Source organism: Blennius ocellaris, assembly GCF_963422515.1.
Source record: "Blennius ocellaris genome assembly, chromosome: 20".
NCBI lineage: Eukaryota > Metazoa > Chordata > Actinopteri > Blenniiformes > Blenniidae > Blennius > Blennius ocellaris.
The window spans coordinates 1,378,959-1,403,455 of record NC_137669.1 but is presented as its reverse complement, the minus strand read 5'-3'; the positions used below and the strand labels follow the sequence as shown (position 1 = coordinate 1,403,455).

General features: G+C 44.5%; 2 protein-coding genes across 4 annotated transcripts in view; both read left to right on the top strand.

Annotated features, from left to right (window-relative positions):
• Positions 1 to 3,778, top strand: part of tatdn1 (TatD DNase domain containing 1) — a 41,342-nt gene extending 37,564 nt beyond the window's left edge. For 2 of the 3 annotated variants that reach the window (XM_080516480.1, XM_080516481.1), the window contains exons 11-12: positions 3,406 to 3,532; positions 3,624 to 3,778. In XM_080516480.1, the coding sequence (XP_080372606.1) occupies positions 3,406 to 3,532; positions 3,624 to 3,726 (230 nt within the window). In that variant the 3' untranslated portion in view covers positions 3,727 to 3,778. Of the gene's footprint in view, positions 1 to 76; positions 261 to 3,405; positions 3,533 to 3,623 lie in introns of those variants that run through there. The other variant, XM_080516482.1, reaches the window with a different exon arrangement.
• Positions 3,779 to 5,448: 1,670 nt separating this feature from the next.
• Positions 5,449 to 24,497, top strand: part of rnf139 (ring finger protein 139) — a 31,021-nt gene continuing 11,972 nt past the window's right edge. Inside the window, exons 1-3 of the mRNA XM_080516476.1 lie at positions 5,449 to 5,931; positions 12,029 to 12,684; positions 24,196 to 24,343. Of these exons, the coding sequence (XP_080372602.1) occupies positions 5,769 to 5,931; positions 12,029 to 12,684; positions 24,196 to 24,343 (967 nt within the window). The 5' untranslated portion in view covers positions 5,449 to 5,768. The remainder of the gene's footprint in view (positions 5,932 to 12,028; positions 12,685 to 24,195; positions 24,344 to 24,497) is intronic.

Genomic DNA, 24,497 nt, shown 5'->3' with positions numbered 1-24,497 from the left:
AATTAATGTGATGTGGCTCATAAATCTCATGGCTCAAATGAACTAACTAACTAACTAGCCCCCACTGGTCCCGTAGGGGGTCCACAGCCCCAATGGGTCCTTTGGCCAGCAAAGTGCACATTTCCTGTGACAGCGTCTGTGCCCTGACCGGGTCCTGAATCACAGTCATCGTGACCCGACCATGTACAGGAGGCCAGCGGTGGAACTGAATGCGGATCTAGAAGTGCAAGGGGGCCGAACAGGACCTTGTGGTCTCTGGTCCTGAGCCGGACTGAAGCCCTGCCGACAGGGCTCAGGAAAAGGATTGGATAAGGCTGAATATCTCTGTCCAGAGGAAGCGGTCGGAGTAGGATTGGACAGTCCTCAATACCTCCATCCATAAGATGATGTGGCTCCAGTACTCACTCGCAGAGGAGCGTGTCTCTGGAGTCCCACCAACTGCGGTCTAATGCAGTTCACCTGTGCGGTGCGCTCCAGTGTTCACCAGGAACCACTGGTACGCTGCTCAATGTCCTCCAGCTGGGCTCTGACAGCGGGGACTGCGCCAGCCAAACTTGACGCAATGTCTAAACCAGAGTGGACATTAAGCGGCTGAGCTCTCTCATGCCTGCAGGGATGTGTCCATTAAGCCCTGTGTTGGCTGCTCAAGGAGGCCCTCCTCCAATGATGCCAGCAGACCCAACATTAGGTCCAACTGAAGCCCCGTCTCCACCGCACAAAAAGTGCCGGCCTAGACCGGTCTAAACCGCTCTGGTTCGCGTGTCACGACAGGAATGCGGTCTAAACCGCTCCAAAGGCGACCGCTTTTCCGCTCCCCTTCCGCTGGGGTGCCGAGGACCATGGAACGGGTCTGAGGTTGAGGAGCTGTCTGCTGATTGGTCAGTGATTTACTACACGCCCTCAATATGTTAATGTGTCGGCTGAATCCTCTGCTGTCAGTGTGGTCAGCTGTGCTCTGGTTGTTTTTATTTTCATTTTCTTTTCTTTGCTGCTCAACTTTAGTGTTTGTGGTGAAAGAGCGACTTGAGGCAATGGGAGACCGGGGCTCGGGACTCTGCATCACGTTGGAGCTTCCTGTTTGCAGCATAGCGCTCGCCGTGGCGTGGATGCGCGTCCGGGACACCGGAGTCTGGAGCTCTCATCTCCGGCGCTGATCGCGCTCCGGCAGCTCCGCTTCCCAGAGGCGGTCAGCGTTCTGTTCAGCCGCGGTCAGTGGCGCTTTATCGCGGGGACGGACCGCGGAAGCGATGAAAAGGAGCTCGGAGCTCGGCGCCTCCGTGTTCCGACGCTGAGCTGCCGGACCGCGATCAGCGCCGGAGTGGAGAACCTCCTGCGTTTGAGCAGAAAGCTCAGACTCCCGTGTCTGTGCCTCAGACAACCGGGGGGAACGCGCCGGCCACTTGCCCCACACCCGAGCGCTCGAGTGCGGGGCACGTCGCCCCAAGTCGCCGGCAAGTGGCCGAGCGACTCGCTCTCTCACAACAAACACGGAAGTTGCGGCTGCAGCTCTCCGCTGCAAAAAATGACCTGCTGCAAAAAGTTACTTTTTTTTTTCCCCGCTGCAAAAAATAACAGTGCAAAGTGGAGAATTTAAACAACAACAGAGGATTCATAAGATCTACATCTGACGACGATCTTTTCTGTTATAATGTCACATTTCTGCGGAGCTCATAAGCCCCGCCCACTTTTCACGCTCCTCTCTGCAGTGGGGACGCGACTCAAAATTTCGGTCGGGGTCTCTATTCCGAACTGCTCCGTACCGCTCCGCTCCGTCCCGGCGCTTGTGTGCGGTGGAGACGGGGCTATATAGATTCGGATGCGGCCCATACGGGCACCCATCTCATACGACCTGCAGAGTAGGTCGTCTGTGATCTGACACTGCGGTCATGGGCGCCTACCGTTCATCCTCAAAGTTTCCTCAGGATGAACAATGAGGGAGGCAATAGGCATCTGACCCTGGCCCACTTTGTCCTGCATTGCTGCCAACACCTGTCCATCTGACGTCTGCCGAGAAAAGGCCTTTGTGTCAGTCCAGCAAGCGTGCAGCTCCTTCGAGTATTCCTCCGGACGAGGAGCAACAAAAGGCCTTGCAGTTGGTTGGCGTAGAACAAAAGCACTGGGTGGGGGGGCTGTTACAAAGTTGGCACCTCTACTCCCATTTGGCTAAGGGCGGTTCTTATCAACCCAGTCACAGGTTCCTCCCCAGCGGCTTGAGAGCCCATCGAGGTATGGGAGCCTGCCTCGGAGATTTGAGAGCTCAATTTATCATAATCCCCTCGAAACAGGGCATCAGAAGCAGCCACAGACATCACACCCTCGTTATTTGTTGCCACTTCCGGCTCCCGAGGAGTGACCACATTGCGGCTGGGCTCAGCCTCGAGGTTCTGAGGCAGAGATTTGATCTGAGTCAGTTGTGTTGTGAGATTGTCCACTCTACTGGACTGACAGTCCACCGGCGCGTCAGGAGGCAGATGGCCAGATGACATGGCATCCCAATTATGAGGTTCCTCAAAATTGGCTTGGCATGTGACCCTCACGGACTGGGGCATAATCACACAGTTGGTACAGGCATTCTGTGAGGGAGCCTCCCGGAGGTAGTCCACGCCAAGGCGGGCCATCCTCCACCTAGTGTAGGGCCAAACAATCTCTGCAGGCCAGGCACTCAAACATTTTTTTAAGGGAACAAAATATCTTAAATAATACTGTTTGTAGTATTCTAGTGGTGCCCTCGGAAGTCAGGTTGACCTGAGAACGCCACTAATGACTCCAATTCATGCACTTTTTTTTAATTTTGTGGTCATATGAGAGTAAGGTGTTACCGGCATCACTGGTCGTGAATCATTGGTTATTTTAAGAACATTTCTAGAATGGAAATTATTAAAAACAAAATTAAAATGATAAAATAAGCTTAATTACAAAACTATGACAGTAACAATTGCAGAGTGGATTCACACATTTACTACATATTTCATGTTAAAAGCATCTGAGTAGCGGAAGAGCTTTTTATTGCCTACGATTCCCAACAATAGTAATAATATTAAAAATGATCTGTTATACATATAATGAGGTGACTCTTTCCAAACTTTGAAAGCTGATGCATTAGATCAGGGTGGGGAACCCTGGTCCTCGAGAGCCGCAGTCCTGCACGCTTTCCGTGTGTCCTCACACCGACACAGCTGACAGCAATTAGTGGCTCGTCATCAAGCCTTCTGCAGAGCCTCATCATGAGAACTCAGGTGTGTTGGAGCAGGGAAACATCTAAAACATGCAGGACCAGGGTTCCCCACCCCTGCATTAGATGATCTCAAAGTCAAAGATAACCCTGCGATTTCATTGCATGCATGTAGACAATGCATTGCCTCTAATGTGTTTATTCCTCCATCACTACTGTCCTGCTCCCCTCAGATGCCCCCTGGTGTGGCGTTAAAAGCACTCATGCCAGCGCCCAATATGTACGAACTACATTTCCAACAAAGAAGAAATGGGAAGCAGGACACTGTCTGAAGGACAGGAATGAGCCCTGTCACATCATGTGGGTACCTGAGCTCCAGTCTGTTGCTGAATACTAGTGAACATTACATCCACATTTTTCAGAGGTAATTCTGTGTTTTTGTTCCATCCAGACAAGTACTGGAAGTCATGGCAGCAGTGAGGGAAGAGGATCCAGTGGAGCTGGCCAGCACCATCTACAACAACACAGTCAAAGTCTTCTTTAACTCCAGCTGATCATTGGTGGACCAAGCTATGTGCCTTTATTCAGTGCTTTCCAAACAGTAAAACCTGGCCATCAAATCAAAATGTGTCTCTTTGTTTCTTTTCTTCTTTTTTTTTTTGAAACAACAAAACAGTCAAACAAATTCTAATTAAAATGGTTTTATTTTTTTGGCACAGATTTCATAAACAAAACCTTACTAAGTCACACCAAGAGCCACATCTTCCTACATCACTCGAACGCACTGTACATATTTTAGTCTGAAACATACATTAAGAACATAAAAGTAGTTTTGTTTGTTACAAAATGAGCTATAAGCCTCCTCTCTGGACTCTCACTATGTCTACTCTCATTCTTCAGTGATGAAGATCTCATGTTAACAGGACATGTTTTCAGAAAACCCTGGAGCTTGGACAGCCCCAGTCCACAGGGTTTTCCCACCCAAGCAAACAAGAGCTGCTTCAGGGCTGGTGTTGCCAAAGAACCGGTTGTTTTTCCAGTGTCAACTGAGCATAGTGAGAGCCACGTCATTGCGTCACTCCAAAATGTGATGCATCACTGATTTCACCAATGTAGTGCCGGCAGGAACCAGGAGATGAAGCGTGACAGTGGTTGGGTCCAGGTCGCTCCATCTAGTTTAGCCTGAACCGCAGATTCAGACCAAAGAGACATTGCGTCTCCTCGTCACTCTATTGGTGTTTTTTTCACGTCCATCATGCTTTGGTACTGAGCAGTGGCTAGAGAACGGAAATAATAACACGTGAGAACGAGATAATTCATTCCCTCAAATGATCAATTTGAAGTAATGAAAGATGAGTCTCGATCCCTCGCATCATAATGTTTTCACCAGTGTCACCTCCATGCCGGTCTTATTTGCTGTGATGGATGCTTTGAGATCAAATGATGTGGACCACAGGAGATACTGATGTTTTCTAATTTAACTACGTGAATTACAGACATGCATATTTTTCAACATTCTAGCATTACATTGTGAATTTCTGCTCCTTTCACTTGATTAAAAACACGTGTGACACATTGAGCAGGGAGCATCTCCATAGCATCAGACTCTGATCTCCTCCATGAGGTGCTTCTCTCATCCACTTTGTCACCCTGAAAATTTCATGCAATTTGGGTGGGTAGTTCTTGCAATAAGTTGGTAAAATACATGCATACAAACAAATGAATAAATGCAGACGAACAGCTCAGTTACCAAGTTACAGCAGGGCTGTAAGACTTTCTGGGATTAGATTTCGTGCCATCATTACTAGAACATTTCGTAGGAGGATTAGTGTGATCAGATGACAGGAGACAAATGGGACTTATATTCTGCAATTTTGGGGGATTTATTCAGAAATGGTGAGACATTATGTCCTAAAATCCTCTCGATTGGTCCTTGGATTATGACAAACGATCCCCGAAAATGTCATGCAATTTGGATGAGGAGTCTTTGTGAAAACCTGGTAAAATACATACATATATACAAATCAACAAATACAGGCAGATGGAAACATAACCTTCTTGGCCAACTTCCGTTGGTGAAGGTAATGAATAAATAATTAAATAATAATATCATTATTAATAATATTATTATTAAATAAATAAATACACGGCCGAAAACATAACCTCGCCACTTTCTTTGGCTAAGGTAAAAAAACCAACAAATAAACTACCTGACGTCATAACCACGCCCACTGATACTGGATGTTACGTCAGATGAACTTCTGTGGTCCCAGAAGCGTCGCGAAAATGGACGTTTCCGAGCTATTTGGGCTTTTTTCGCGACCGCCGTCAGCGCAGATGTGAGGAGGAAGTGGAAGTTTTCAGTCTGGTGAGAGCGAGAACGAGCTCTTCACCTCCGGTGAGACCGAAGCAGCAGCAACAGGAGGTTGAGCTCGGCAGACATGGCGGCGGACGGCAACAGTTCGCCAGTTGCCAGATAAACGAAACCACCGCCGGCAGAGGGTCGAACTGGGAACCGAGCCGGGGGCTTCATCGCGGTTCTGGGCTTCATGGATATCCGGGAGCCAGCAGGACTGTAGCCCGCAGCTGAAGCCGGATGGCGGCCTCTCAAGCCCGCCTGGGCCAGCAGGCCCTAGCGGTGCTGGACGTCGCTCTGCGGGTTCCCTGTATCTTCATCATCGATGCCATCTTTAACTCGTACTACGACCCGGGCTCCGGGTGGGCCGGTGCGGTGGGGAAGGTGCTGCTCCGGGTCCTGGGTGAGTTCATTAAGTTCCTTTGAGACGCGGGCAGCCAGCTAGCAGCGTTAGCCGGATGCTCGTCAGCAGTGGAGCCTCGTCACCTGTCAGATCGTCTAAAGACGGTTCAACCAGCGGCTCTGACGGTTGTTTAGCTGATCGCTGGTCTCAGATGTTGACTGGTGTCGTGACATTGTGGTGTCCAATCCAGATTTCCCCTGACGTCCTGACAGCTCCACTATTCTGCCTGTTGTGAAGGCAAAGGGCAGATACTGCCATCTAATTCTGTGTTTGACGACTGAAGGTACCGCGTGTCTATTCCGAGACAAAAACAAAAACAAGTGGTCTGTCATTCTTAACAAGAATAATGAATACAAAGGTTAAAGTATGACGCCTAACTTTAATGAGCACATGTCATCGCAGGCCAGGGAAAGGTGCTTCAGCCAGGAGGAGTTCAGGAAGCAGCTGGACTGAGTCACTGACATCCAGGGTTTAAACACTGAACAGGAGCAAAGCTGCTGGAAGAGCAACTGATTAAAAAGATTAGCACAATTAACGAGTTTAAGAATTAAATTAGTCGAAATGCAGGAGATTGAACTCACTAAAACCTATACCTTAAATCAAGTGTTGTTTATTTTAATTTGGGTTGGTTTGGGAGCTCTTCAAAATGTGTAAGTCCTATTAATGACAAACCATTATTTAGCCAGATTTATCTAGCACCAATTCTTATTTGCAATCAACCACAACCAGACCAAGATGCAGGGACCATTAACTGGCTTTGGCTGACAAACATTCCAGTACCAGAGTCTGGGTCCCTATAGTATAATATTAACAGTATAGCGTAGTGTTTGTTCTCCCTCTCTGCCACGAGAAACTCAAAAATCACCAGTGTTGGGCAAGTTACTTTAAATTAGTAACTCAGTTACTAGGTAAAGTAACTTAATTATTTTTTTTTTTACTTAATTCTCTTAATGCCTTGCCTCCCCAACTGCATAGCCAGTCCTCTGGCTTGCTTACAATGTAAGTCCTATCCTACACAAGTGCAATGCGCCATCGAGTGACTTGAAAGTGCGATGGCAAGTGAATGATAAATGACTACAAATGTATTTAAACTTATGTCTGTTTTCCTCTTATTTATTTTTTTTATCCTACTGTTTTAATCCATTTCTATTGTTTCCAACCTTCTACAAACATTATTTTGGGGTTGTTATGGTATAGTACTCAATGAAACAACTGAAACATTTGATCAGTGTACCCAGTATCACTATGATGAAGCAGTGGATCAACAAAACACAACATACAGTAAGTTGAAACCTTTGATAGGCATATTTATTGCAGCCATTGAAACAGGTAGAAACAGGGAGTATACAAATTAAACTGTGCCTCAGAACATTTAGCAGCTGTGGGAATAATCAATAAGTGCAAATCTGATTCAATAGGTTAGTTCAACATAAACACAGTGAGGTTCATCTGTTGGTTTTAACCTTAAATCATTCACTTGTGTAGTGCAGCCAGTGAGAGGGCGAGAGGCGGCGTTCCCCTCCAGTTGTTTGTGATTGCATGGCGCTAGAGGAGAGGAAGACGAGATGGGAGCTGGGATGCTACCAAGTCTTTATTAAAAGTTCTAAAACAACCCAAGTTTCTTCAGCATTCATAGAAACATCACAACTTGCACGTCGCTGCATCACGTGCGCTTCACGTCCACTAGCGTAACTGTCGTTCTGAGTTTTGCACGTGAAGTAACGAGTAATGAGCCTGTTTAAATCACAGTAATGATAAACGCGTTACTGATTTTTGACAAAGGAATTGGTTAGAGCACTTGTTACCGCAAAAGTAACGTAGTTACTGTAACACATTACTTAATAACGTGTGAGCCCCAACACTGAAAATCACACATCACCATTTGCTTAGCAGATTGTTACCACGACTGTAACGCAATCCTGTATTAAATGAATATTCACATTGTGAATCGCCACGTTTAGATAATATTCTGCTGATTGTGTGTTGCATTCATCATTTTGCAGTTTGACACCTAATCCTTTCTTTCTCCACACCGGCGTGTTCTAATTCACGACATTTTTATTACTCTAGCCATGTAAAACTACTCTCTGTAAAGTCCATAGGCAGGTTGCATAAGTCAGGTCTTCTGATCTTCAGACCTTTAACCAGCTCAGGGATCGAAGTCCTGTTGGCGTTAGCCAGGAGCTTTAGCTTTGGAGGAGGTGCTTCTCCGGGGGGGCCGCCAGCCGACACTTGGAGCTCACGTTTCTTTTGGTTGCAGTACTAAAACACAAAGCCGCTTCACTTTATTGTCAGATGTATTTGTTGTCAAACCAGTATTTTGAAATGCCCCAAAGGCATAATCAAGGATTGGGGGAGATACAAATTCAAGTTCAGTGAACTGTATGTCACTGACCTGATTGTTGACGTCGCTCCAGGACCAACTAAAGTCAAAGCAAACATTAGAATGTACATACATTCCTTTACATACAGGAAGGTATTATTAAGACAAGCTCGTTTCTATTTGTTTGATTTTTTTGTTGTTGTCGTGTAAATGTAGTGCTCTTGAGGCTACAACTAGCATTCAAACAATTGTTCAAGGAATTTATTTTACACATGCAACCATGTGTTCATACTGCTTTGTTTCAATGAAAGATATGAAGGCTTTTTTGTGGGGAAATGGCCCATTTCAACCTCTGTGTTATCCTGCTGTTTAAAAAAAAAAAAAAGTTTATATCTGCAAAATAGAAACTGAAATGAAGCTGGAAACAAATGAAGGGACTATCCTGAGCCAGTTTAGGATCTTTTCCTGAAGCTTGTTTCAAAGTGTACAACTGAGTGCTCAAAGTTAAAAACAAACGAGAAAATGTCCCCATCATATATTATATATATATTAAGGCTTGGATTTTAGCTGCAGGGGGAAACCTTCATTCCCTCTTCTTGCAAGTTTTGATTGATTGATTGATTTTTTATGAAAAAAAAAAAAAAGAACTGAACTTACAGAGGCAAAACAAAGTTATCTGCCAGATCAAGAAACTCTTCCAGTTGAGTTTCTTCAGTGATGAAGACCTGGACAACATCAGGTGGCCTCAGGACCCTCTGCAGCCAAATTCCAGAAATAATTCATTTATCAGCACATTTGAATCAACTGCCAATTGAGATTAAATTCCAATTTACTGTACACTACAAACTGTGTGGTGGTTGGCACTCTCGTCTCACAGCAAGAAGCTTTTGAGTTCATGTTCAAGTCTTTGTGTGGAGTTTTCCACCTCTCCAGGATGGAAATGTTGCAGACGGATTTTTCTTTTGACTAAATAACATATTTAATTAACAATAGTCTACAAAAGAGAAAATGCTCCAAAACAGATGAAATGCAATACGATTTATATTTTTTCATTTCCAACACTGTGCCCTAAATAATTCAATTCAATTCAAACTTATTTATATAGCACCAAATACAACACAGTCATTCCTAGGTGCTTTTAACAGAGCAAAGAGAAAAACCCAATGGATCCACATGAGCAAGCAGGTTTATTTGTGACTGTGGAAAGGAAAAACTCTCTAACAGGAAGAACCTTTGCATAAGAAGGAGCCCTAACTCTAAGCTTTTATAAATAGAAAAGTTTTGAGTCTCGCCTTAAAAGTAGAGACTGTTTCAGCCTCCCTAACTGAAACTGGGATCTGGTTCCACAAGACGGAGCTTGAGAGCTGAAGGCTCCATTGTACTTTTAGAAAACCGAGGAACCTCCAGGGGGCAGTACTCTGAGAACTAAGTGTTCTTCTTGGGAGATACAGGACTAAGAGTTCTTTAAGATATGATGGGGCCTGGTTGTTAAGAGCTTTATAGGTTAGAAGAAGGATTTTCAATTCTATTCTAGATTTAACAGGGAGCCAATGAAGCGAGGTTAGTATTGGAGTGACGTGATCTCTTATGCTGGTCCTTGTCAGGACTCTCGCTGCAGCATTTTGAATTAATTGAAGACTTTTTCAGCAGTTATTTGGACACTCTGATAATAGGGAGTTACAATAGTCTACTATCGAAGTAAAAAAATGCGTGGATTAGTTTCTCAGCATCACTTTGAGTCAGCATGTTTCTAATTTTGGAAATATTGCGTAGGTGAAAGAAGGCAGTCCTGCAGATTTGATTAATGTGAGTTAAAGGATAAATCCTGGTCAAAAATAACTCCCAGGTTCCTCGCAGTGGTACTGGAGGTCAAAGTAATACCATCCAGTATGACTATATCTTTAGATTACCCAAATGTAATAATTTCAGTTTTATCTGAATTCAGGAGCAGAAAAGTATGGCTCATCCAATCCTTTATATCTTTAAGACGAGATTCTAGTTTATAAAGTTGGTTATTATCGTCAGGTTTCATAGATTAATAGATTTGTGTGTCATCTGCATAACAATGGAAGTTAATGGAGTGTTATTTAATAATATTTCCTACAGGAAGCATGTATAAATGAAAAGTGTAGGACCTACGACAGAGCCCTGTGGAACTCCATGTTTAACCTTAATCTGGACTGAGGAATTATCATGAACATGAACGAAGGGGAACCTGTCTAATAAATATGATTGGAACCAGTTTAGTGCTGTACCTTTCACCTCGATGATGTGTTCTCGCCTCTGTTATATAATGTTATGATCAATAATATCAAAAGCTGCACTGAGATCTAACAGGACCAGAACAGAGACCAGGTCTTTGTCTGAAGAGAAGATCATTAGTAACTTTGACCAGAGCGTCTCTGTACTACGATGAACTCTAAAACTTAAAACTCTAAAAAAAGACTGGAAAGACTCAAATAAGTCATTTTTGCTTAAATGTTCACAAAGCTGACTTGCAACCCCTTTTTCTAAGATTTTAGAAATAAAGGGAAGGTTGGATATTGGCCTGTAACTTGCTAAGACTTCTGGGTCAAGGTGTTTTTTTTAAGAAGAGGTTTAACACCAGCAACCTTAAAGACTTGTGGTACATAACCTGTTATTAGAGATAAGTTGATCTGATCTAGTATTGATGTACTAATCATCTTTAAACAGTTCAGTGGGTATTGGGTCTAGTAAGCAAGTTGTTGGTTTAGATGAAGGTTGAGAATAGCTCAAGGACTTCTATAGAGTGAAGCTGGATCACTGGAAATCAGGTCCACTAACGAATCTGAAGATGTGGTTGGTTGATCAGCGACTGCACTGGGCAGTGAGTCTTTAATTTGATCCCTGATAGTTAGAATCTTGTTATTAAAGAAATTTACTAAATCATGACTGCTCAGAGTTAAAGGGATATGAGGTTTGACAGAACTGTGACTTTTTGTTAGTCTGGCTATAGTGTTGAAGAGAAATCTAGAATTGTTCTTGTTTTCTTCTATTAAGGAGGAAGAGTAGGCGTTTTGTGTTTTGCCCAGGGATTGTTTTTTTTATAGATTAACAAATGATCTCTCCAGGCTGTTCTAAATACTTCTGGGTTAAGAACCGTTTCTTGTCTAATTTTTGTGCTGATTTCTTTAGAGTTTGCAGATTATCATTATACCATGGAGCTATCCTCCTCTGAGTTGTTTAATTTTATCTTCAAGGTGCAATAGAATCAAGTGTGGAGTGAAGTAAGGCTGCTGTTCTATCTACAACCAAGTCAACCTGAGTAGGGCTGATGGTGTGGCAGCTGTTTACTGCTGGATCCACGATGGTATTGACGTCAGTATTGGTGGGAGTACTTCCCTGAATTTGGTTACAGCGTTGTCTGATAGATATCTCTTATATTTCACTTTATTTTCAGGGGCTATAAAGCCAGTTAATGTACATTTGAATGATATCAGGAAGTGATCTTACAATAGAGATCGATTGTTTTCATATGTTCAGTAGCTATAAACACATGTTCCCTAGGATTGACTTTAAAATGGCAACATGGAGCTGTTTTCCACTCTCTGACCAAACCTTTTTAGCTGTGACCGTACCAAACATGAGTGTGTTCCAACAAAGAGCGAGTCGGCAAAGAAATTGTATGTCACCTTCAGGAGTTCCATTCACTACACGTGATCGACACGCTCACAGCCGTAACCTGAACATAATCAGAAGGAAAGTTGTTGTTTCTTTCACTTCCGTCATGGACGCCTGTTCTCTGCCCTGCAGGTGTTCTCGTCTCCAGCATTGTGCTGCTGCTCTCCCAGAAAGCCCTGTTCAAGTTCTACACACTCTTCTTCGCCGTCTTGGTTGGAATGGCGGCGGTCCTCATAAACTACTACGCCACCTCCCACATAGACTTCTACAGCGCCCACTACAAAGCGGCGCTGGGCTTGAGGTTGCTGCCCAGGAACGGGCCCACGCTGTGGCTCGGCATGGCCGCCGTCCAGCTGGTGTTTGGCATCGGCTACGTGTTCATGCTCAATCTGCAGTCGGTGTTCGCCGCGCTGGTCGTCCTGGACATCATGATCCCTCTGTGGGGGCTGATGATAGAGCTGCCCGCCGACGTCAGGCAGCTGGTGGCCATATTGTCGGGCCTGGCCCTGGCCCTCAACACGGCCGTCTGCTTGTCCTTGAGGCTCAAGTGGTTCTACTACTCCTGCAGGTACGTCTATCTGCTGGTTCGCCACATGTACAGGATCTACGGACTGCAGCTGCTGCTGGAGGACACCTGGAAGAGGATCAGGTTCCCCGACGTGCTGCGGGTGTTCTGGCTGGCCCGGGTCACGGCCCAGGCGCTGATCCTGGTCTACGTGGTGCAAACCGTGAGGAGGGAGAGCGGAGACGCCACGGGAGGGACCGCGGACAGGAACATGGATTCACAGGTGATTTCTGTATTAACATCCATTTTCACTTAGCTTCAGTCATATAAACGCTCACTTCCTTCTAACGTCCAGTAGAAACGCAGCAAATCGTGACCCGAGAGGTGAATGATATGGCAAAAATATCATACTGTATTTTTGTCATAAAATGTTTGCATTTATTAACAAACACAAAACCAAAACAAACCAAAAAAATCTACACAAAACAGTGAGGATTACTGTCAATTGTTGTATATAGCTGAAATGTCCAAATCCAGTTGTAGACATGTAGGTGCAAAAACTGTCCCATTGTTCCACTGAAGCTTCATTTGTTTGATCTTCCAAAAATCTTTTCACATACTTTCTTTCCACATCGTAAACGGGGTATGCGAGTCCTTCCAATATCTCAACGTGAGATGGGCACATGTTACCGATGCAGTAGTGTACACTATAAAATGCAGCTTACTTAACTGTGACACTTCTCTTTTATCTCCTCGTCCACACAGTTTAGGTGATTTGTGCAAATTACAAGGTCTCCATCCCTGCATGTAATTCAGTACACCATTCCAAAAAGGAGCGACCAATGGGCATTCCCAGAGGGCATGCATCACTGTACCTTTAGCTTGTTGGGATTTCCAACACAGACCCGTTTTATAAAGCCTTGAAGGAGTATAATATCTGTTCAGAACTATGTACCGTAAATTCCGGACTATAAGCCGCTACTTTTCCCCCACACTTTGAACACTGCAGCTTTTACTACGGTGCGCTCATACATGTTTTTTTTTTCGTGGCGAAAAAAGATTTTGCCTAGTAACAGTAGACCAATCAAATGAATGAGTAGTTCACAGAGGTCCAATGAAATTGTTTGATCAATCAAGCGCACTTTATTATTGCAAATCAGTCATTTGTACTCCCCCTCATCAACATGGAGAATAATGGAAGAAAAGCATGTGATGTGGCTTTTAAGTTAAAGGTGATCAATCTGGTGCTTGAAGAAGGAAATCGAGCTGAAAAAGTGAAAGTGACAGCCGGCACCTGCAGCTGGACTTCACGTCACCCGCTCTACTCTTTTCACTCTTATGTTCACTTTAATGTCTTAATAGAGAAAACAAAAACACGTTGACAATAGTAAGAAGACATGATGAACGTGTTTGAGCTAATATCTCATATTACAACGTGGGACACGTGCGGCTTAAAATCCGGTGCGGCTTGTACAAGAACAAAATGTATTTTCTTTCTAAAATTAGAGCATGCGGCTTTTAATCAGGTGCGCTCTGTAGTCCGGAATTTACGGTACTGAGTAAATTTATCTCTGGTTTGCCTAACATGTAAGCCATTATTCAAAATAATGGAATCCCATGCATCTTCACCCATTGTACACCCTAAATCTTTCCCATGTTGCTTTCAGGCTTTTACTTGTATTGTTCTTAGCCCATGGGCAAATATTATACCATTTTGTGGCCTTGCACAGCAGTGGGGGTACTGGCACAAAGCTCTCTATTGGATTTCTCCTATACAATATTTTAACTTTTCCTTTTAGGCAATTCCTTATTTGTAAGTACTTCCAAAAGTGGACATGACCCTCCAAATGAAACGTCTTTTTAATATCATCATATGACATGAAGACCTCCCCCAACAGTTCTAATACCTTTTCTTAGCCATTGTGCCCAGTAAAGTCTGTTTACCAATTGTAATTTTAGGATTACGCCACAAGGGAGCATATTTTTGAACATGTGGATCAAGTTTGTATTTCTTGTGCACCTCCATTTGTGAAAATATCAAAATGGCATTTTGCATCTTTTTCTCTTCATGTACTTTTTGTGATAAAATATCAATTGGTGTAAATAGAGATGCAAGCTCTTGTTCTATTAAAATCCAGTCTTTATCGATTTTCCTTGCCCAATGTTTGGCCAGTCTCAACATTTCAAAGGAGATGCTGTTGTGTTCTATATTGTGCAGGGCCAATCTCCCTTCTTTTTAAGTTGGCGAAGTCGAGTAAAATTAATACGAGGTTTACCACCATCACAAAAAAGTGTTTTATCATATTGCTGTAGCTCTGTAACATCTGTTGCGGGATGCACAACATTCTTCTATAATAATTGATAAGTGTGGGCTATGACGATTTTAACTGTCTTTCCCCTATGGTGTCTAGGGATGGGTATCGTTAGGATTTCTATGAATCCGATTCCAGTTCCTAATGATTACTTACTTCGATTAGAAAATAGTGAAAAAATAGGTCAATTGTTTATTTAACAAAATATTTCTTTATGTTTGAAGAAACTGGTATACAAAAGTAAAATCCTATCTGAGCAGCATTAGTGCTAAAATACTAAATTGCATTATATTTACAGCAAAAAAAATCATTCTATCATCAATATTTGGGTTCAACTCAATTCCCCAAAATGTCCTTCCTTTATCCAATCACTTAAAGTTGAAGCCAGGTAACAAGTTATGTCTACAAGCTTGGGAGACTGGCATTGCCTCTGACTTGTGCCAATTAATTTTGACCTCTAATAAAGTTGTAATAGAATTGGTAGGGTCTTGCCTTAATATTGAAATGTCATCTGCATACAATAACAATTTGTGTTTCTGCCTCCCCCAAATACACCTTTATTCTTGAATTTCTCTTATTTGAATAGCCAGAGGCTCTAAAAAGATAGTGAACAATAATGGACAGAAATTGTATCCTTGGCCTGGTTGATCTGGAAAAACTAACAAAAGGGGAAGTACTCGGTTTGTAAACACAGCTGCCTTTCGCCCTGAATATAAGGTTCCAATCCATCTTCAAAAAATTAATTGTCACCTAATCCAAATTTTGTCAGGGCAGTGAACAGAAAGCTCCACTCTACCCTGTGAAAAGCTTTCTGGGTGTCCAAAGGTATAGCCAACACAAGATTGATATTGTAAGATAAGATAATCCTTTATTCATCTCATAAGTTGAGAAATTTACAGTGTTAAAGCAGCAAAACAGGATAGCAGAAGAAAAACTATAAATCACGCAGTGAAAAAAACAAAAAAATTAGATAAAAGTATCGTAAGAGAAGGTATCATCAAAAAATGGTTAAAAGAGCCAGTAGCTAGTAGTAGTAGTAGTTTGTATAGACTGTATGGACACTATCATGCACACAGTGCATATCAGGATTATATAAATGATTGCAATGCAATCTCGCGACCCATATTGATAAACGTATCGGTCTAAAATTGGCTCGGTCAGTTAAATCTTTGTCGCCTTTTGGAATTATTGATAGTACTGCCTGGTTATAGTTTTCAGGAAGTCGGCCATTTTCAAAAGCTTCATGTAATACTTGGTTAAAAGTTGGCATAGCAAGTCTTTATAGGTCAAATTCTGCGAGAAAGCCCTCTATCCCTGGTGACTTTCCGGTTGTCATTGAACAAATAGCGTTCTTTACATCTGCCTCTGTTAAAGGGCTTTCCAATTTGTCCTTACCCTCTTGTGAAGTTTTTGGTAGTCATTTTGTCAAAAAAATGCATCCAGCTGATCAATGCTTACTTTGTTTTCAAATGTATACACGTCTTGATGAAACATTTTAAAAGCCATATTAATCTCTGAAAAAGGTGTAACTATAGGTTACTTAACGTAGCCCCGGTTCTCAGAGTAGCATGAGTGAGATGTCTCACTATGGGAAACGCCCCCTGCGTATGCCTTAGAAGTTTATCTCATTACCTCTGTGTTTATCTCATTACGCCAATCCTGATTGGCTGGTGATCGCAACGCCCACGTTGGGGTGGATCCACCTACCTTTAAATAGCTCACGTTTACTACGCAGCGTCACTCAAAATAAGCACCTCTTCTCACTTCGCCCAACAAGAAGGGCTGTCTGGTGAGACGTCTCACTCATGCTACTCTGAGAACCGGGGTTACGGTAAGTAACCTATAGTTCTCATTCATAGCATTCGTTTCGATGTCTCACTATGGGATATGGACGCTCCCGTATTGCCAGACAAGCTTATCTCAAGTCAACCACCAACACTCCAGGAATGGCCCTCTGCCTGAAGTGGGCCCAGCAGTCAGTACTGCATGAGGCTCAGAGACATCCAGCTTATAAAAGCGGACAAAGGTGAGAGGTGAAGACCAGCTTGCTGCTGCACAAATCTCCTGAATTGAGACCCCTTTACATGGGGCCCAGGATGCAGCCAGGCCCCATGTAGAATAAGCCCACTGGCCCACCAATGCCTGCTGGCCCTTTGATGTGCAGGCCAGAGCAATTGCTCCCACAATCCAGTTGGAGAGCCGCTGCATTGTGATGGGCCCCTGCAGGAGCTGGCCCAGGACACACAGAGCTGGTCATTCTTCCCTTTGTTCTGTCCAGAGAAATCCATAAAGACCGGACTGGACATAGCATGTGCAACCGCTGTTCTCCAGAAGAAGAAAATGGCGGTGGAGAAAATGCTGTAAGAACAATGAGGGAGTTGGAGCCAAACACCTTGGGCAACAAGCAAGGTTTGGCTTCAGTGACAACCTGGTGTTCTCAGGAGCAAACTGAGTGCATGAAGAGTGCACTGAGAGTGCAAGAATGTCACCAACACGCCCGGCAGAGGCCAAAGCCAGCAGGAGCCCTGTCTTCAGACAGGTGCTTTAAGCTGATCTTCTCCAGTGGTTCAAATGGAAGCCCAGAGAAATCCAATCCCATGAAACCATGGGATTGGACCATGGGATGGGAGCCCCATCCAAAACCATGAAACAGCAGACCTAAGGATGCTGGCTGGCAGTTCTTGCAGTCATAAAGAGACTGAGTGGAGGACGCCCGAGCGCTCTGTATAGTGTTAATCACAGTAGTATTTAAGTTACACAACTCACAGGCCAGGCCCATAGGGCCAGACGCTCTGGGTGTGGGTGTAATACTGCTCCCCCTGCCTGGGAAAGCATGAAGATTATTTTCTGCACTGGGATAACACACTTTTCTCTGTACTCGTAGCAAACACCCTGAAATGCGAACCTCAAGATATTTCCATTGTGGAGGATGTATCGGTATATGGAAATCCTTTAGGTCAAGTGATGTGAACCAGTCATTCTGATGCAACATACACAGCAGGGCGACATGCATGTGTGATCATCCTGAATTTGTTTGTTCTGAGGTATTTGTTCAAAGCCCGGAGATCCATGATTGGGCAAATCCCGATCCCTCCTCATTTGGGGACCAGGAAATACCTGGAGTAAAAGCCACTCTGACATTGTTTGGGAGGCACTACGCATATTGCTCTCTATCAACAGAGAGTTGAATCTCTTCCTGAAGAACATGAGCTGACTCTCCGCACACTTGAGAATGCACTATACCAGAGAAATGAGGGGGGATGACGGCTACCTGAAGCCTGTAACCCTGTGATATTGTTCTCAAAACCCAGGCTGAGCCGTTGAGGGCTGCCCATCTGTGCCTCATCGCGGAAACAGAAGTGACTACATCTGACATGCCCCCTGTCATTAGAGCCTCCAATAACTGTGTTCTGGGGTCCCTTTGTGGAGGGATACGGCCGTGACCCTCGTGCGTCATTGCGCATGCACTGGATGTTATTGCATTGACAGCTTAAGAGGATGGCCGGGTCCGGAGTTGGGATGTAACCTGCCCTGGCCCTGGGACCAGCACCAAACTGTTTATTGTGCTCTCATTTCTTAAATTTGACTGCGCCCTCGACCGGGGGTCTGGATGCAGTGAATTTTTTTTTTTTTCTGGCAAACGGGAGTAGCACACTGTGGAAGAAACGCCGGTGGGGCTGGTGAAGGGGAACATACAGCGCCAGTACCGGTGGGAAAGGGGGAGGTCGTCAGGCCGCCCGCTTCTTCTACCTGGCCTACTGACTGGCGAAGCCATGTCTCTGTGGTGGCCTTTCTGGGCCAGCCGGTCCTCGCCTCCTGTGCGGGTGGGGCAGGACGGGCCTGGGGCCGCTTCGGGATTTTAAATTGAGGGAAGGGAGGTGGCACTGTAGCCTGCGCGGCGTTTCTTCGCTGGGCCGTGGCAGTTGCACGCTCGGCTTTGCGAGGGAGGCAGAGCTGGAGAGCTTTATCCTCCTCCTTCCTGGCTTCACATCGCTGCTGCATTGAAGCGAGGGCCAAGCCAAAGACGCCGTCTGGTGTGACCGGCATGTCCAAAATGTCCTCCTTCTCAGGTGGGTCTATTTCGCTCTTTCCTGCAGCACCATCATCCCGAGAGATTTTCCCGTGGCTTGGACCGCACAGCGCTGCATGTGCAGGCAGATGTCGGTTATCGCGATAATCTCTTCCCACAACGCTGGGTCAGGTTTGCTCGTCATGTCCTCACATAGGTCCTCCTGGTTAGTGGTGAGCCTAGGGGACACGTTCAGAGCCCTGACGACCAGCGCGGTCGCCTTGTAAGCGCGCTCCGTCATGGTGTACTGGAAGCGGTCTGCTTTGGACGGCAGTGCGGGGGTCCTGGAAGATGCAGTCAGTCTCGGGTGCAGGTGCGCGGCGACTAGCGGCTCCACGGGGGGCATGTAGAGAATGCCAAGCTTCTCCATGCCCTCACAACCCGGGGAGGAAGCTCCGTTTACCGGGCTTCTGCCGCTGAACGGGCGGTGAGGACGACCGCTCGTCCAGCAGCTCGGGGAAGACAGGGAGTTACTGTTTCGCCATCCTCGTAGCCTGGGCTAATTTCTTCCCTTCATAACGGGACCTGGCGGTCTCCGTTATTACTTCAGGCCAGGGGATATTCAGCCGGGATGCAGCGCATTTGCACACCGACTGCATGTCCATGCTAATGGATGGGGAAGCGGGCGCTCTCCTCCTCGTCCCCAAAGGCAGCCACAGCGCCTGGTGTGGCGAACTAAGGTGATGGAATGAGGACGTCGTCCTCACTCTCATTGTCAGATTTGAGGAGCTCCGAAGAGTAAATTGCTCCTAAATTGTTGTAATAAAACAAAATTTCATCTTTTATTAATATATCATAACAGCACAGCTTTTGCTTGATATTGAATTATGAGATACTTTCCCAACCCAATCCCTTTTTAACTTCAAAGCTTCACTTTCACTTGCAAAATATGTTTCTTGAATACAGTAGAACCTCTGAGGAGGATATTTAACTGTTAACACGCCATGATGAGGGGATAACGTGCCTGACGAGGACAGGGGACAGGTTTTCCTGGCAAATTGCAAGCTGAGGGGACACTGAAACGTCCAAAATACTTGGGCTGGACCCGATTATTAGAATATTTGGACCGCAGGTGATAAACGATTGCCTCCATACTACACTCCTGGTTCACTTCCTTAACGTCTCGTAACGTAACGATCCCAATAATCCCCGCGGGGGGTCGGAGCCGAGCACACAGTGTGGAGGACGGTTTTCACGTCATGCGTACTTAAGTTTCACTTTGCCTTAACAGCAGAGAGCATGAGGCCAGTGGACCAAAACAATCTGCTCCCACCAAGCAAGGAGGTTCTAGAGGATTTATACAAGTAGGTTTTTACATTTCATTGTATTTTGTACCAGAATGTTTCTTTGAAATTGACTTTATGTTGAAATTGTAACCATTTTCAATACTAACTGTTTGATCTTACAAAATATATAATTGTGGCCACAACAAAGTAAAACCTTGAAGTGTAAATTTAATGGTTATTTTAGCAATCTTTTACGAGACTGGTCCACTGCAGATGAAACTGGACCCGATCTGTCTCTGTTCTAACTGTGGTCCCTGAAGTATATCAAAGGACCCATATTTGTCTATATCTCATGTTCCAGTCCCTCCTCTGCTCATGAGGATAATAATGTGGCTGATCCAGTAGAAACACTCAAAACTTGTGAAATTCTAGTTATTTCTTGGACTGAGCTGAGGTCACCTCTCATGATGGTGGTTCTCAGCTCCTCCACCTCCTCCACCCTCACGGAGACTGCAGCCCAGCCCACAGCCGCCTCCTCCACCCCCTGGGTGACGTAGCCAGCAGCTCAGCTGGTAGTTGTAGTAATGTACTGACACATCTCGGCCCTCCTTAGTCTTTTATTGTGGGAATAGCAGCAGGTTTCAAGAGGAGCTTCTGAGGAAGTCCAGTTTCAAAGTACCGTAGTTCTGGAAGCTTCTTTGGTGAAGAGTCGCTCACAAACAAACATTGTTTGTGGAAAAGAACAACAAGTCCAGCCACATTCGACGCTGTGCTTCTTCTTTCGGCAAGCCAAATAGTGTGGAACCATACTTGCACCCGAAAAAACACATTTTCTCCAATGGACATGAAGGTGAAAACAGTTGTGGAACAACAAAAACCAGACTTGTACCTGAAAACACATTTTCTCCAGTGGACATGAAGGTGAAAACACATTTTCTCCAGTGGACGTGAAGGTGAAAACACATTTTCTCCAGTGGACATGAAGGTGAAAACACATTTTGTCCAGTGGACATGAAGCTGAAAACACATTTTCTCCAGTGGACATGATGGTGAAAACACATTTTCTCCAGTGGACATGAAGGTGAAAACACATTTTCTCCAGTGGACATGATGGTGAAAACACATTTTCTCCAGTGGACGTGAAGGTGAAAACACATTTTCTCCAGTGGACGTGAAGGTGAAAACACATTTTCTCCAGTGGACGTGAAGGTGAAAACACATTTTCTCCAGTGGACGTGAAGGTGAAAACACATTTTCTCCAGTGGACGTGAAGGTGAAAACACATTTTCTCCAGTGGACATGATGGTGAAAACACATTTTCTCCAGTGGACGTGAAGGTGAAAACACATTTTCTCCAGTGGACATGAAGGTGAAAACACATTTTCTCCAGTGGACATGATGGTGAAAACACATTTTCTCCAGTGGACGTGAAGGTGAAAACACATTTTCTCCAGTGGACGTGAAGGTGAAAACACATTTTCTCCAGTGGACGTGAAGGTGAAAACACATTTTCTCCAGTGGACGTGAAGGTGAAAACACATTTTCTCCAGTGGACGTGAAGGTGAAAACACATTTTCTCCAGTGGACGTGATGGTGAAAACACATTTTCTCCAGTGGACATGAAGGTGAAAACACATTTTCTCCAGTGGGCATGATGGTGAAAACACATTTTCTCCAGTGGACATGAAGTTGAAAACACATTTTCTCCAGTGGACATGAAGGTGAAAACACATTTTCTCCAGTGGACATGAAGGTGAAAACACATTTTCTCCAGTGGACATGAAGGTGAAAACACATTTTCTCCAGTGGACATGATGGTGAAAACACATTTTCTCCAGTGGACATGATGGTGAAAACACATTTTCTCCAGTGGACATGATGGTGAAAACACATTTTCTCCAGTGGACATGATGGTGAAAACACATTTTCTCCAGTGGACATGATGGTGAAAACACATTTTCTCCAGTGGACATGAAGGTGAAAACACATTTTCTCCAGTGGACATGATGGTGAAAACACATTTTCTCCAGTGGACGTGAAGGTGAAAACACATTTTCTCCAGTGGACATGATGGTGAAAACACATTTTCTCCAGTGGACATGATGGTGAAAAACACATTTTCTCCAGTGGACATGAAGGTGAAAACACATTTTCTCCAGTGGACATGAAGGTGAAAACACATTTTCTCCAGTGGACATGAAGGTGAAAACACATTTTCTCCAGTGGACATGAAGGTGAAAACACATTTTCTCCAGTGGACATGAAGGTGAAAACACATTTTCTCCAGTGGACATGAAGGTGAAAACACATTTCTCCAGTGGACATGAAGGTGAAAACAGATGTGGAACAACAAAAACAGCAGTTCAAGGTGAAGCAGCAGAGACTGAGAGAGCAGAGAAGAGGCTCCTTGGCACATTGGTGGGCGTGTCTTGTTTTGGTTTCTCCTCATGTCAACCTTCCTGGAGGCGGGGCTTCTCCAGCTCTGTGACGTCATCAAATAGAATCAAGGTGTTGAGCTCCCCACCAGGTAGAACAGAGAAAGATCACTGTGAACTCAAGCTGGAGGGAATCAATGAAAAACCACTGTGGGGATTATATGAACCCCAAATAGCACTTTGATCATGTTTAAAGCAACACAAAATCGATTTAGTAGAATATGGGTCCTTTAAATCTTGTTTAATAGTTATTTTGTATATATATGTATTTATATTGTATACATATTTTATTGATTCAGTTATTTGCTTTTAAATAGCCATAACATATTTGGTGTTTGGTTCGTTCATTATCAACTGGTCCTACAATGTGTCTTCATGACCAGTCCCTCCGAAGAGAGGGACACCTGTCTTCAGTGGACACTTGCCCTTGGATTTTGGGGCATCCCTACATCACAGGTTTTACTGTATATGCAATATCGATGTCATGAGACTTAAGATAGTTGGGTACTTTTTTCCTTGTAACTGGTGTGCCACAGCCATTTATATTCCATGATACAATATTAACGTCTATATTGCCCATCATTATACCACAGTAAAGTATGAAGAAGCCCTATATCGTCCAGTCTACAACAGTTAAACATGTATCGACAACTTTGTGTGAACCAAAACATAATAAAAGCAGTATGTCGCTAAGAAAATCTTCACCAGAATGAACAAAAAACCAATATTGTAGCACTGTCCAAAAAGGAACATGATGGCACAAAGGCCCTGTGAGCAGAGTTGTCTCGGGTCCATGAGGGTCCAGCAGACAGACCTCCACTCCTCCGGCTGTCCAGGCGGTTCCACAGCGACCCGGTCCCTCTCTTGTAGAAGTATTTAGCAATGTTTTCCCATCTGCACAGTTCATCCTGTAGTCTCCTCACTCCGTCTCCAATGTTTTCATGTACACATTTCTCTGCCTCTTCAACATTGTCCAAGCTCTTCTGCTGACTTCTCCATGGAAATCGAAGTGTGGCTGGATGTGCCAGAGTGTGCTTTATCTGACGCTGCCATAGCTCCTTCCTCAATGGGTCTTCTGTCTGGAAATGTCCTGTTTGGGAGAGAATCAGTTGTTTAAAGCTGGTATTAGATTGACCTTCTAGAGCGCAGCCATTTCCTGGTACCACATCACGTGACACCCCTAATTGCGTCTTTAAATGGCATGTCATTCCGGTCTCTAAATAGACGTACGTTAACAATCATCCTCTGCTCTGTTTATTGTACACACAGATGAGGATACCCCCCCAAAAATATGTTGATCAACCACCTGAAAAGATAATAAAGATCAGATTTGTTCGCGGGGATGATGAAGGCAACACTTACTCTCTTGCTCTTGGACCAGTAGAATAAATCATTTCTGTTCAGATAGTTTCTGAGTTAAAACCAGATCCAGCAGTGTGTCGAAGCAAAATCAAGGACAAAGAAGTACCTTTTTGGATGCAGTGTATGACGTGTGTCACAATGTTAAGGATGAAAGTAAAATGTCAAGAATATAGTTTAATTGTTGAGAATCAAGTGACATTTTGAAAATAACCCTTAATTTTAGCTTCATAGTTAAAGTGTACATACTTAATGTCCAACATTGAAAAGGGCTAGTTTCCCTGTCAGGTGTGTGGACCCGGTTCACCAGCAGCTGTATCACACACCACATGTTTCAGGTTCTTTAAATAAAGCACAATGGCTGGTTATAATGAGTAATTGTGCTGTGTTCAGGGCTACCTGCTGAGCTGGGACGTGTTCTGGGATCTGACCAGTAACTTGATCATCTCCGGCTGTGACTCCACGCTCACTGTGCTCGGCATGAGCGCAGTCATCTCTTCAGTAGCTCACTACCTGGGCCTCTGCATCCTGGCTTTCATAGGTGGGTTGGACAGCCCCAGAGTCGGACCGGGGGCTCAGTCAGTCAGTCAGACGGGACACAGAAGCAACCAGATTGCCTCTTTTGTTGGGTCGGGTGAAGCCAAACACTGGACACGCCCACTTTACAAACTTCTAAAAGCAGGAGCCAAATGATG